The sequence below is a fragment of the Erpetoichthys calabaricus genome, chromosome 11 (genome assembly GCF_900747795.2).
Source record: "Erpetoichthys calabaricus chromosome 11, fErpCal1.3, whole genome shotgun sequence".
Classification (NCBI taxonomy): domain Eukaryota; kingdom Metazoa; phylum Chordata; class Cladistia; order Polypteriformes; family Polypteridae; genus Erpetoichthys; species Erpetoichthys calabaricus.
Window position 1 is genome coordinate 93,545,404 of NC_041404.2, and position 14,064 is coordinate 93,559,467.

The 14,064-nt window shown below is 37.3% G+C and overlaps 1 protein-coding gene across 1 annotated transcript in view; it reads right to left on the bottom strand.

The window, feature by feature from the left end:
* Positions 1 to 14,064, bottom strand: part of LOC114642651 (circularly permutated Ras protein 1-like) — a 334,580-nt gene that overhangs the window by 254,908 nt on the left and 65,608 nt on the right. Inside the window, exon 2 of the mRNA XM_051933702.1 lies at positions 6,394 to 6,496. Coding sequence (XP_051789662.1) covers positions 6,394 to 6,472 — 79 coding nt within the window. The 5' untranslated portion in view covers positions 6,473 to 6,496. The remainder of the gene's footprint in view (positions 1 to 6,393; positions 6,497 to 14,064) is intronic.

A 14,064-nucleotide genomic window follows, 5' to 3' on the forward strand; every position in this document is an offset into this window, starting at 1 on the left:
CTTGCAGTGAAACTTCTGCATTATGCCTAAGCCAGATTAGAACAATGTACAGTATTTCAGTCTGGGCCTCTTGTTGTCTCCATTAAAATTGGAGAGCAAAGAGCAAACCTCTGACCAAAAGAAGTAGGAGGAGGTAGGGGAAACATGGAGCTTGTTGAGTTGAATCTGGGAAAAGCATTCATCTTCATAGTATGCAGCCGAAACTGAAAAAATATTGGAATGTCTGACCATAACTGAATCACGGATTTGACATCCACAAAGAAAAATAACTTCTATAAAAATGGATTAGATTCTGAGTTAGAACAGCTAGAATTTTCAATAAATAGATCAAGAAAATTTTTATAAAAAATATTAATTTACAAGGTGTTGAAAGTAAGAGATCCTGCAAATGCAGTAATTCTGCATAGCTTCAAGGCCAGTAACATAATTAACACAAACACAATATTGTGTTCAGTTGCCGCAGATCTCAAATTTAGCCCTCTAAGATAGCAGAGATTAATTCAGACCTTATAATGGTAATTTGAAGTTCATACTCTGGGTCTACCACACACAGACATGATTCCTCCCAAAAGACATGACTCTAGTTCATTTACTTTCTACTGACAATTTCTGTGTGCCAGACCTTCAGCAAATGCATCTATTGTGTGGGGATGCAGGTATGAGACAATAAGAAGGTTTGATATGGAATGATGTGTGGAAAATGGAGGTAGGGATATCACAGAAATTCAACTAAAGATGGGCTTTGTTTTTTGCACATCCTTGTGCAAGTGTTTCAATTCTGCCTTTGTACACAAATTTCAATATTTTGTGTCTCACTTCAGTAAGGAGGACTCAGACAGTGTGGTCAAATTTGACACCAAAGTCAGAAGAGAGACCAGGAGGCTACAAATATGCAGCAAAACTGAAAACGATTTACAGGGATTTTGCAGATGTTACTTTGTGCTGCAAACAGAAAGATCTGTATAAAGCTGTCAGGCATACAATGGAGGAAGGACAGAATCTGACAATAAAGTCTGAAGTGGGGGTACGGACAGTGGTGCAGCCTAAAGTGCTGAAAAATACTTTAAAGGATTTGAACTGGATGATGGTCTGGGGAAGATTATGTGTGAAGGAGAGGATGTATAGGCAAGGTTTGACACAGACAAGGACATGTCCAAGACAAAGGTGAAGACAAACGGACATGTGTTTTGGGAGAGAAGGTGGACACAAGAAGTGTGGGCAAATGTGAAAGTATTATTGATAATGGTTACTGATTTTTGTTTATTTATTTTTTTGTTGTATAGGTTAATTTTTAAAGAGGAGGGTCTAGCTGGAAATGGCAGAAGTTCAAGAGAGGCCTTTTTGATGTGGCTTGTTATTACCCTGGCAAAGAAGCACATAAGTGATACCAGGTCTATCCTGAAAAAGAGGTTTGTGAACAGAGGTGCAGTGAGTGAAAAAGAATTTGGAAAAGGAGCTCATAAATAAAATAAAGAGGGATATTGAGGAGTGCAGTTTTGCAGCTGCTAAGGAGAGATAGAAAGGGTTGTGAATATTGGGGAATAAGGCTTTAATGGGAATTGATTTTAAACCAAAACATATGTGAGTAGTATGGATGTTTTACAGGGATAAGTGTTTTGAATAAGAAATGGAAATGGAAAATTACTCTTGTTTGTTATATGGTAAAATGGTATTGTTGTGGATGGTATTTTGTAATGTGTAAATAAAAACGTATTTTTACAAAAAAATGAAAATCACTACCAGCTAGACATATGAGAGAGTCTCAACAGTTGTTTTCAAGTTCTCTTAGATAGGTGGAAGCTTGTCTCAGAAATCTGGGTTGTGGAACAAATACTTTTTGGACTGCCATTGTAGACATTGGGCTGAAAGCTGCAAAGGCTGCAATATCTGTAGTTAAGCCTTGTCAACTCAGTATTCCAAGAGTTAACCAGCTCCAGATTTGAGTTTAAAGTGTGACCAGTGACTGGGAGATAAGAATATAGTCAATCCCTGAATGGGAATGATGTTAGGGTGGAAAGAATGAGCAACACTTGGCAGAGAGATAGCATCAATCACATTCATATCAGAGTTTAATCTGTATAAAAAGTTAAGTTTAATGGCAACAACACTGTTGGATCAGGGCCAGTAGCATGTCAAATAATGAGTTCACATAGGCATTCGTATTCATGATGATGATTTCATCATCTGACAGAAGTAGAATCTGATTGGCTACTTGAGGGAGGAAGACTGATAACATGTAGGACAGTATGTGGAGTAGAAAATGTTTATTGTCTAGGCCAGCTATTTAAATACATTAAACAACTAATATTTTAATTTGTACACTATGACAAGATGTGGTAATCACTCTGACCTTCCTGGGCTTAGCAGATACACAGGCTACAGCAATATAATAATTATTTTAAAAAGTGAATAATCCTTTGTTGGTATAGAGATTCTACCTTCCCAGCCATGTCATCAGTAGATGTACAATAGAAAAAATGAAGATATATGAAGTTGCAGACAAAGAGTCAGTACAAATGAGAAGCATAACATAAAATGTTAAATAGTGAGCCAAGATAGTGTTGTGCCCAAAAGGCCAAAAAAATTAGACTTGTTTAACTGACAAAGAAAATAAACCAGATATCCACTATGATGTCACCTTAATCCAAAAGAATACAGAGACGCTGTAGCATTCTGCAATATAAGAGGCAAAACGTGTTGGACAACATTAAAGAGGAAAGGTCCTAGTAAATTATCAATAATTTCAGTGTCTTTCTTCAAATTGATTACATGACAATCCTTGATATGCAGGAGAATGTGAGATGAGTGGGATATAAGATTAAAAGCTACATACACTTCCTGTAACATTTTCTAACCTACTAGAGCTATAGCTTTACTGTCTTTGGCAACTGCAACGCTAAATTCAGGAAACTAATCTGTAGACTTCAAAAAACAGAAAGAGATTTCCCAGTGCCTCTTCAAGAATAATCTAATGGTCTGCATAATTGAGAATCTTAGAATGATAGATCTTGGGCATGAACTGGTTTCCCTGAGTGCATAATAATAATAATAATACTTTGTATTTATATAGCACTTTTCTCACTACTCAAAGCACTCAGCAATTGCAGGTTAAGGGCCTTGCTCAAGGGCCCAACAGAGCAGAGTCCCTATTGGCATTTACAGCATTCGAACCGGCAACCTTCTGATTGCCAGTGCAGAGCACTAGTCTCAGAGCCACCACTCTGCCCTACATACCCTGTGACACTCTTCAGCCTTGGGGGCAAGGTCTTATAAGCTCCTTAGAAATATGTTTCTTATACTCCTTTACCACACTTATGTTAAAATGGAAGACCACAAGGTCCTCTTGGAAGTTAAGAAATTGACTTTCAAACTTGTTTGTTAAATAGTTTTTCAACTCACTACAGGTGGTATAAATTTTAGATTTGCCAGATTTGTCATGTGTGGATGCCTCAGAGCATGGAGCTTTTTTAATAAGACTTTCCACCTCTGCATGTGACCTCCTGCCAGCTGGCATCATTGGAATCCTCAACAAAATGAAAGTCACAAAGGTATTTATTGTACATTTAGGGAGGCAAAGGACTGGCAAAAAGAGGGATTAGTGGATGTGTCACCAGGGCTGTGGAGTCAGAGTTGAAGTCAGAGTTGTGGAGTCAGAAGCATTTTTTGAGTTACTGGAGTCAGAGTTGATAAAATCTACCGAATCCAACTCTGACTAAATGTAAATTGTAATATAATGTGTTAGAATTTTGAAAAATTTTGAAATTCACATAGGCTTATTTAATTAAATTGTTTTTTTCTAGACTTTCAAAAAAATACAGCATTTTTTAAATTTTATAAGTATATTCATATGTTTAATGTTACTCAACACTTGTAAGTCACAACAATATTGTTACAGCCTTTGACCCTAAACTGTATGATGTTACAGTGCTAAAAAGTAGCCTGATGATTTACACTAGCAGTGATGAAATGATTTGTTTCTTATATGTTGCGTGCTTTCAATTAACATAATAAATAGTAAATACATTAGTTTAATTACAAATAAAGGAGCTGGAGTCAGAGTCGGAATTGGTGGAACCAGAAATTGTGGAATTAGAAGCGTGGTACCAGAAATTGAGGAGCTAAAGTCTGCCGAATCCACAACCCTCTGTGTCACAAACTGCTACAGTAGGTTGTGTTTAACCAGCACCCAGGCTGAAATGACCGATTTGAAAATGTTCATTTTTTCACATTTGTGTTTTAAAGTGTAGGTTATCGTAATGTATTTAATGGGGAATAAAATATTTTTAAGATTAAAAACATTGCAATTAAATAGGGAAAACAAACACGGTACAGAGATTCTGCATATACAGTATATAAAGCCACACCAAAGTAACTTAAAAGTAAAAAATATTGTTCAATACATCATCAAACCTCAATAAAACAGATAAAACTTATTTTGAGACTGGAACGGAATTTTGGAAATTGAAAAATAGATGTTAAGAAAAAAATAGATGTATAGTAAGTGTGACCTTGTTTGTTCTGTTCAGCAAAAGGAGTTCAACCTGTGTACCGTATGCATTTTGCATGTGATTTTGTCACAGCTGACTTTTGGGTTTAAAATGTTGGCTTTATAAAGTCCTATGTGGCCAAAACATATTTAAATCACCACAACTAGCTTAAACAACAAAAAGATGACGCACTTCCGTAGAAGGCTATAAAGCAGAAACTACATCATTATTTTATTTAGTGAAGTTTTCAGACAGCTTTTGATTTAATTAAAAGTTAAACATTTCAAGATATTGCTTATCTTAATGAAAATTATGAAAACTACCAAAAAGGTGTCCACAGTAGTGGTATACTGTGTACTCTGTTTGCATATTCAGTTATGTGATTGTTTCATTGAGATTTTTAGTGATCCTCCCTCCAGTCCTTGCATGGTTTCAGAACAGGTGTAATGGGATTGAAGTGAGGAACCATATCTGGCACATGCCAATGCTGAAATATTGTAAAATTTCATATTTTTTATAAAAGTTTATTAATGTTATAGTCATAAAAGTAATGCTTTATTGGTCTTCTATCTGTAGATATTTATAGAATCAGTGCAAAATGTAACCTTTTCTTTTAGTTAACTTAGGTTAATAACAAGCAAAAAGTAATGATCTCTTTGATGTTATTGACTTTAGCAGACAGACAGGTGGATTTGAAATACAGTAGAAACTCCCCTTGTTAAATGTGTTAAATGTAGGAAATGTATTAAATGAATTAACTTGACAATGATTTCTAAGGATTGTGTTTAGGTTTTATTATAGTTTCACGCCTCTTATTTTTATGATTATTTGTTATGATCCACTTTATACTTGTCTTGATTGGTTCTGTTTAATTTGTAGAATTACTATTGTCTTTTCAGATTATTATTTTCATAAATGCAGCCGTGATGTTGATTGCAACTTCAGCATTGTTAAACCACAGCACCCTGGCACCTCATTGCAGTGTGCTGAATACATAGCTGTATTTGATTTTTGACACACAAAAAAGCTACATTCACTCTGTGGCTCAACTCCCATTTGTTAACTCATATGTAACACAGATCTGATGTTTTTAGAGAACTGTGATTAGCATAAAAATTAGATAGAATCAAAACTTTTCATAAAGGATTTATACTGTTTTCATAATGAATGTTTTGCATCCAAATCATTCAATCTGTGCATCAACAGGATCCAAAAAAACCCACCAAATATAGGAAAACTTACGTTAATGTTACATTGGGGTTCTACTGTAAATGCTTTTCTTTTTGGGGTGGGGACTTAACCTCCACTATTGTTGTGGTCTCAGAAATTCTGCGCTATACTAGTGACTGAGTAACTATCATTTCTCATGTCTCATTCATCACCTCTCATTCATCACTTTTTACTTGTTGTTTGCCACTCACTGCTTCTTATATGTGATTCACTATTTCTCACTGGTCAGTTTTCACTCATCATTTATCACTTTTCATTTGTTATTTCTTCAGAAGTTTTTATTTGTCACTTTGTACATGAATTTTCACACCTCACCAGTCATTTCTTTTTTGTCACTTATCACTTGCTAGTTCCCTCTCATCATTTGTAGTTCATCACATTTCATTCTTACTATTACTTGTTTTTTATTTTAAGAAGATCAAGTAAAATGGTGGATGGCAAAATTGTTGGGAAATAGTCAAACCTGATCTAAAATTTTATTTTATAAATAAAACACTTAATAGCAAAGATTTATACACTTGGAAATAATAATTTGTAAAGCAGAAAACCATATAAATTTGTGGTGTATTTTACCAAACACCTTTCAGTTAAAAATATTAGATCAGTAATATTCTAAATTATTACTTTTCCCAGCAAGTGAAAAACAGATAGAAAGAAAAATATCAGTTTAACTCACCACTGTTTACGTTGTCATAGCCAGAGCACCAAGTTGATTTCAAAGGAGGCAGAAATATGAAGTCACTAGCAAACTCCATCTATCCAGCGGTTGGTTAAGAAAGCTTCAAAGAGAAAAGTGTTTAAATAAGGCACAGTCTGGACCTTGCGATTTAAAAAAAAAGACTGCTTCTGTTTCTTTTCCACCAGTATATCTTCCTGCAACTCGTTGACTTTCTTAGGCTATCTTTACTTGGGTTAATTGGCACATTTGCTGTAAATGTAGCTGTTTTACTTCTTTTGTTTTTTTACCACGTGTTTAACTCTTGACTGTACCTGCTATGGAAACTGGTCAGACCTGTGAGGCTACTATATCAAATAACATATGTCCTCTTAAGTAGAAAGCTCACTTCCTTGCTATTGAATTACAGAAGCTTTAGTCACTTCCTGCCCAATACACCCAAGTGTATGAAGGTGTAATTGAAAAGGTTGGATTGCCAATACTTGTAAAAATAAAAAACAATCTGCCACCATTCATCCATTTTTCAAACCATACTTATTCCATCACATGCAACATAAAGACAGCGTATGTTCTTTCTTCCCTGATACTGAACGCAAAGTAGGAACCAATGCCACTGTGTCACAAGTCACATTCATGTGCACATCTAAAATTAAGATTCCTGAACATATTTGGGATGTTTTGTCCCCTTCAGGATCAATAAAAGAAATGATCAAAACTATGTTTTTTTTCTTTTTTTTTGGTATAGTGATAAGCAGAAATTTTTCTTAGGGATTTATCTCTTAAATGGGTCTAAACATAGCAGGGATTTTTACTAAAGGGCTATACATCAACAACCAAACAATAAGGCAAAATCAACTCAAAGTCAATAAAAAGGCAATGTCTAAAATCTGAATTATGTTTTAAAAATAAATTGCTTCAAATTAATTTTTTCTCATCATCGTGTCTGCGTAGGTTTCCTTCGGGTACTCCGGTTTTCTCCCACAGTCCAAAGACATGCAGGTTAGGTGCATTGGAGATTCTAAATTGTCCCTAGTGCGTGCTTGGTATGTGGGTGTGTGTGTGCGCGCGCCCTGTGGTAGGCTGGTGCCCTGCCCGGGGTTTGTTTCCTGCCTTGCCGCCTGTGTTGGCTGGGATTGGCTTCAGCAGACCCCCGTGACCCTGTAGTTAGGATATAGCTGGTTGGATAATGGATGGATGGATGGATAGAGTCTATCCTTAATTGTTACAAAGTGTAGATACGGTAATTACTAACATGGCATGCGAAGGAGCGGGTTAGCTCCATGCTTCCACTTCTGTTTTGGGAGCCTCTTGAACCAGACACCATTGATAACATAACCGGATGAGCCAGGCAGATGAGGATATGCACACACAACACACAGCAGTGGGGGTGGGGTGCAAAGGTCCTCATGCTTTTATTAAAAACCATCACAAACCAACAAGACAATGTCCAAAGTGCAGTGCAAAATCCATTTTTCCATATTTAAAATACACCAGCGAGCCATAAAACCTTTAACCATATACACCCCCCCCACCACCACCACCACCCCCTATAGCCATTAGTTGCACAGGAAGGCTCTATGCCTCAACCAACCCAGTGCAACTAGCGGCACAGGTTCACAGTGTGGCCCCACACTGCACAAAAACAGCAATAATAAATAAAAGTACTAAAACCAAACCTTTCAAAAACAAACCCAATCTCCCTCTGTAAAATCAGGCCAGTAAAAGATTCAGGATTTTAAAATGACAATAAAACAATCAATAAATAAATGTCCATTAAAAAATTCAGTCCTTAAAAGTCCTCTTCTGGCTTGAGATCATGGTTTTTTTTTTTTTTGAAAAGGCAAAAATCCTATCCCACTTGATCTTCCTTCTTCAGTCCCCATCACCACAGCTCATCCCACCACTGCCACCAAATGTGATGGTGCGGGTCAGCTCCCACTTCTGTTTTGGGAGCCTCTTGAACCCGACACCATCAATAACATAACCGGATGAGCCAGGCAGATGAGGAAACACACATACAACACATTGCAAGGGGTAGGTGCAAAAGTGATCAGTGCTTTTATTTTAAAACTAAAGCAATTCAACAAAACAGTGTCTGAAGTACAGTGCAAAATCTATAATAAATAAATAATCAAATAAAATGAAGTGTTCATAGAGGAGGTTAAAACAAATGGAAGATCCATACAAAACGAAGTTAAAAACACAGGCAAGAAACTGTCCCTAAAAGAAAGAGCCCTAGTGCCCCCTTATAACCGACATCTCCTCAACTTGACATTGCAGACCTTGCAGTCCGAGGAGAAGTCCATCAGCAGAAGCAGACAACCTTTTATTCTGGCCTGGGTCCCCAGCGCCAATCCCATAGCGTTCCATGGGGAGCCGCCAAGTCTTGCTCCACTCTTCACCCAACACAGCCAAAACAAAGATCAACGTGGCAACACCTTGTGACATCACCCATGTACATACATAAGCCACAACTCTATTGTCATATTACATCACACCAACCAATTTCTAAATGGCAACACTTGCTGATGTCCTAACTACATGACTAGGTGCAAAGAAAAGCAAAAAATAATAAAACTAAAATAAAAATCTAACATTTACTTTTAATCCCTGACAGTATATAGGAGGAGACCATAGGAAAGTCCACACAGACACAAAGAGTAATAAACAATAGCATTATTCTATACAGAATAGTGGGATATTAACCTAGTTACCACTAAATATTGCCTTACATAGACATACCTCAGGTTTATTGTAAGCCTCATATTCTGCAACAATGGTGTTTCACTTTCCAAGAGAGACTATATAAATTAACTGTCCTTAAAAAAAAAGTCTTTTAAAGGATATGTTTTGTATTTTTGAAGTTGAAGTTATTTGTTTACATAGCATATACATTTGCCACATGATATTGTGCTCTGAAATGAAGTATTTTTATAGATTGTATATACAGTAGCACCTAGCCTGCACTTGTGTTTTAAAATGAAAGTCATGGGGCTAGAGTCCAAACATAAAAACATCTGCCATAAAACTTCATTTTAAAAGCCATGAGCGTTACCAGGTATTGATCTCTGTTTTGAGATTGAACACATAATGTAAATAGTAGTATATCCACATAATTTTAGGAAGAAAAAAAGCAAAAAAAAAAAACCTTTTTATGAGATTCTGCCATTTTTAAAGGAGACTAGCTGTGTACTTCCCCTCGCTGATCAACTACCTGTGCGACAAGTTTTCAGCCCAAGATGCATGGCTTCACTTAGAAGTCACCTCCAAGCAATGATATTAACTGCACATCTCAAATCAGATGATTTAAGGGCATACTGACTACTATATCAGACACTTGGCACACTTTTGTGCAGAGCATCATTTATTAAAAGATATGGAAGAATATAACCATTGAAAAAACAGAATGGCAAAGACAAAAGTAGGACAATATGCATCCTGAAGCTGCTGAAATTTGGTGAATTGAAGGTTTTGGAAAATTTCACTGATTAATACTGTTGGACATTTTTTGTAACTTTTAAGGGTTTTGTTTTCATGAAAGGACTCCTGCACTATGACTTCCATTTTAAAACACAAGATTAGACAAAATATATATTTTTTTAATTATAAAACATAATTCACTTTAAAATACAATTTTATGTGGTGTAAAATAAATGACTTGACACACAACAAAAGTTTGGGGCAGCCACCCGTATAGTTTCCCTGGCAGCAAAATGCTTTGAGTTGTGTACAATGTATACAGGTTCAAGTCCAAAGTAGAACTGTTTAAATATTTTAAGGATGAGGGATTTTTATAGTCAAGGAAGTGACTTCCTCGGGGCCCAGACAGGAAGTGACGTCCTTGTGGCCGGGACAGGTAGGATTTCTCGTATTTGGTCTGCTGAGAGAAAAGAGAGAGGTTTAGTGCATCCCGCCACCCCCCAGCCTGGCGTGGGATTGGTGTTTTCTGGTCCCTTTGGTTGACTCCCAAGTGCACGTGTGTGACAGTGGTAGTTAATACATATCATGATTATGAAATGTTAAGAAATAATTTCAAAGTGAAAAATACCAAACTTATCCTTTATGAGTTTAGGACATTTAATTTAAATAATTAATATTTGATTTTAAAAGGGGCTTTAGCAGTTTGTGATGAGGTATGTTAGGGCTCTGTGGTCGGTGGGATGGACTAGTGACAGTGAGGAACGAAAATGGAAGACAGCAAGATTATTTGGTACCCGATTCAGGGGGAACCCATGTACCCCAAACCTGGAAGGACTTTTTGAATACTGAACTTTTAATGAAATGATTATATTATTGATTGTTTTCCTGTTATGTTAAAAATTATAATTATTTTTTTTCGTTTTCTAAAAGGTTGGCTTAGATGATCTTTTAGCATGGGGTTTAGTAGTATTTTTGTTTGGGTGCATAGGGCCATGCCGTGGACCCCGGCCACCAGTTACACGGGTTGGTCTGGCTGTGCATCTCTCCCATGCAACTCGAGAAGTGTGACTAGAGGTGTGTGATAAGGCATATTTGCAGTTCACGGCGGTGTGTGTTTTTTTAGTAAAAACAGGCTCCATGGGTATTATTGTGGGGGCTATAAAGCCGTGTGGCCCAATGGTGGTTGATGAGGATATTGGGTGATCGCATTTGCACATGAAATTGTGATCAGTTCAGCCATGGGTCATTACCAAGGCACCAACACCCACTGAGTATAAAGGACTCTGAGCAGGACAGCCAAGGAGAATGGATTCAAAAAGAGAAACAGAAAGAAAGAAAAGAGGATAATCCTGAAGATAAGGGGTAAGAAGGATTATGCCAGTGCAGAGGGCAGGAAGTGAAGCATTCGAGAGAACCTGTAGTGGAGCTTGGGTTACAGCACTCCAGGGGTGGAATGCAACCTGCTAAGTTTTGGAGCAGGAGATGACTGGGGCTGATTTTAGGCTGCAGTTGCCAAAGGATGGCAGCAGGAAGGTCACAGCTGGTACCGACTAAAGTGCATGGATCATCAGGGAGCGAAATGGTTGACCACTTTCATCTGCATCTTAGCTCTGCTGTGAGATCCTAGATGGGAGAGCAGGGTAGACAAGAGAGCGAGACAAAGTGCACTGGGGCAGGCAAAGGACTGAGACGATCCTGACTGCAGTTTTATCCCTGTTCTTTTTTATAATGAGGTTTAATGTTGGACTTTTTGAAATGAGGTTTGAGGGTTGAGATTTTTGGGGTGGGGGTTGATTTGTTTCGAACCTATTTTTGTAAAACTTGAATTATTTGTATGGAATGTTATTTGATTGTAATAAAATCAATAAAACAAAAAAAAAAAAAGAAATAAGGTCTACATCAGGATCGCTGAACTTGAGGAAGAAGTGGCTAGACAGCATTGTAGTAAAAGACAGGCAAATCATGCCCAGGTGTCCTTTAGGGAGATAGTGTGCACCTCCAGGGTGGTGCGGGAAGAGACTCCGGACCAGAGAGGTGGAGATGGGTGGGTGACATTCAGAGATAAGGAAAAGGATTCACACTGTCCACTGGGATCAAGCCCAGATTTGGAAAGTGTCAAATCATTTACAGGGCCTTGCAGCATTGAAGTGTGACTTTAATAATTATGAAGTGGCAGACAGGGAGGAGGAGCTCCCAACAGGTCATAGAAAGAAGAGTTAGTGATAATGGGAGACTCTTGAGTCTTCCATGATGTTTTGCCTTCAGTGTGTACAGGTGTGAGATGGTAGGATGGATACATGATGGATAGAGTGGGGATGAACCCAATAGTCATTGTCCAACTTGGAACAAATGACATATGTAAGGGCAGGGTGTCAATCAGTGATATTTCAGTTCTGATATTAATTGTAGTTTTAGTTTTTATTTTATTTTATAAAATTAATTCTTATTTTTATTTTGTTCTTGTTTTCAGTGGAGTCAACAATTTTTATTTTGATTTAGTTCTGTGTTTAAAATTTTAGTATTTATTTTATTTAGTTCTGGCTTTTTTACATAATATTAGTACAATTTTAGTTTTTTTTTTCTGTTGCAAGACCACAAATGCTGGCCTACACATATTTCAATGCCAGTTATGTTTCAGTCAACAAAATACGCTCACAGTTCATAATGCCGTTAAACACAGCTTGACTATCAATGATCAAACAGATGAAGTGGCCTAATGAGTAGAGTCAGCAAGATCAAATATTTCAACCCAAGAAACCAGTCTGTGCAAGCGTGTTACTGTTAAACTTTAAACAAGCACGCATTTCGAGAGGTTTATTCATGTTGCAACAACATCGATTGCTCAGATAGCCACACAGTGAAAATATTCGCTTGACGAGCGTCTGTAATGCAGGTGCACAGACAAGGTCCTATCCTCTGGCGCCAGCAGACTGTATGTTGACGATTTCTGCTGCCAGTACTGAAGCACTGACATGCAGTGACATTCATGGCTGGTGAGGCACAGACTCCTTCAGAGTCAGATTTACAAATATATGAACCCAAAAAGAGTAGCTTATTTACTATTCAACTGGCAGCATGCACATTGACTACTGATTATGTTTCATATTTCATCAGCATTCTTTACACACACATAGGCATAAGGTGCATATTTGGCTAAGAAAGAACGTTACATTTACAGCGACCAGAGAGAGAGCGGAGAGAGCGCATTTGCTCTGCACCCTCCATGTGTTCTAAATTTGTCGTTGCAATTTCACAATTCAGACTCATTTGATACAAGTGAAAGTATAGAGTGGTGTACAAAAAAAAGGATTTCAATTTTGACCTTAATTGAAATATTTATTTGTTTTTAAAAGCTTTTAATTCTGATGCTTTAATCAATTTTAATACAGACTGTTCAACAAAAGGAGAAGGAGGAGGAGGTTAGGAGCACGCACTTATACAGCGCATTGTTGCACCCACCACACGACAAACCAACTCAGGATCCAGATTAGGACCTGAGTGCAGCCATGCAATGGGTGGATACCAAGAAAAACAAAATAATATTTTATTTAAGGTCAAAATTTAGTTTTTAAATATTGGATTTTTTTTTCTTAGTCTGATCCCATTTTTTATAAAACTGAAAACCATTTATGGTCTTACCTTTATTTGTAAATGAAGTCCATGCGCCTATCCTTCTCCACAAAAATCTCTATCACTTTTTTGTAAAAGGCCTCCTTATTTTCCTTTAGTTTTAAAAGTCTTAATTTTCCATTTTGGCAGTCAGTCGAAATAAAAAATAAACAGACCGCTGCGGTGCACGTGACTTTCTGATATCACTAACTTATTGGCACAGAGACTTTGCGTAGAACAGTAACAACAAGCACCTGCTGGGCTTCAGTGCGGCACAGTATTGTCTGTCTCAACTTGTGCCTTTTCACTGCGGTTTTATGTCCTATCAGCAAGGCTAAATATGTCACACACATTCATTAAAGATATTAGTCAGACTGTGGAAAGTCAGGTATATAATAAACGCGCATGCAAACATTATATTGCCAACATACAAATAGACAGCAACAGGCACACGCCAATTGCATGCATCAACCCAGCGTTGAGGGATAGCGCTGTCCGAGATGAGGCTCAGCTCGTCTCGTCTCGTCTCATCGCTGCCATAACTTGCGTTTCTCCTCTGTATTTAATCAGGGAATGCGCAAATTCAGCGATTTTGACTATAAAAATGATCATAATTATTAGAATCATACAGCCCAGTCGACA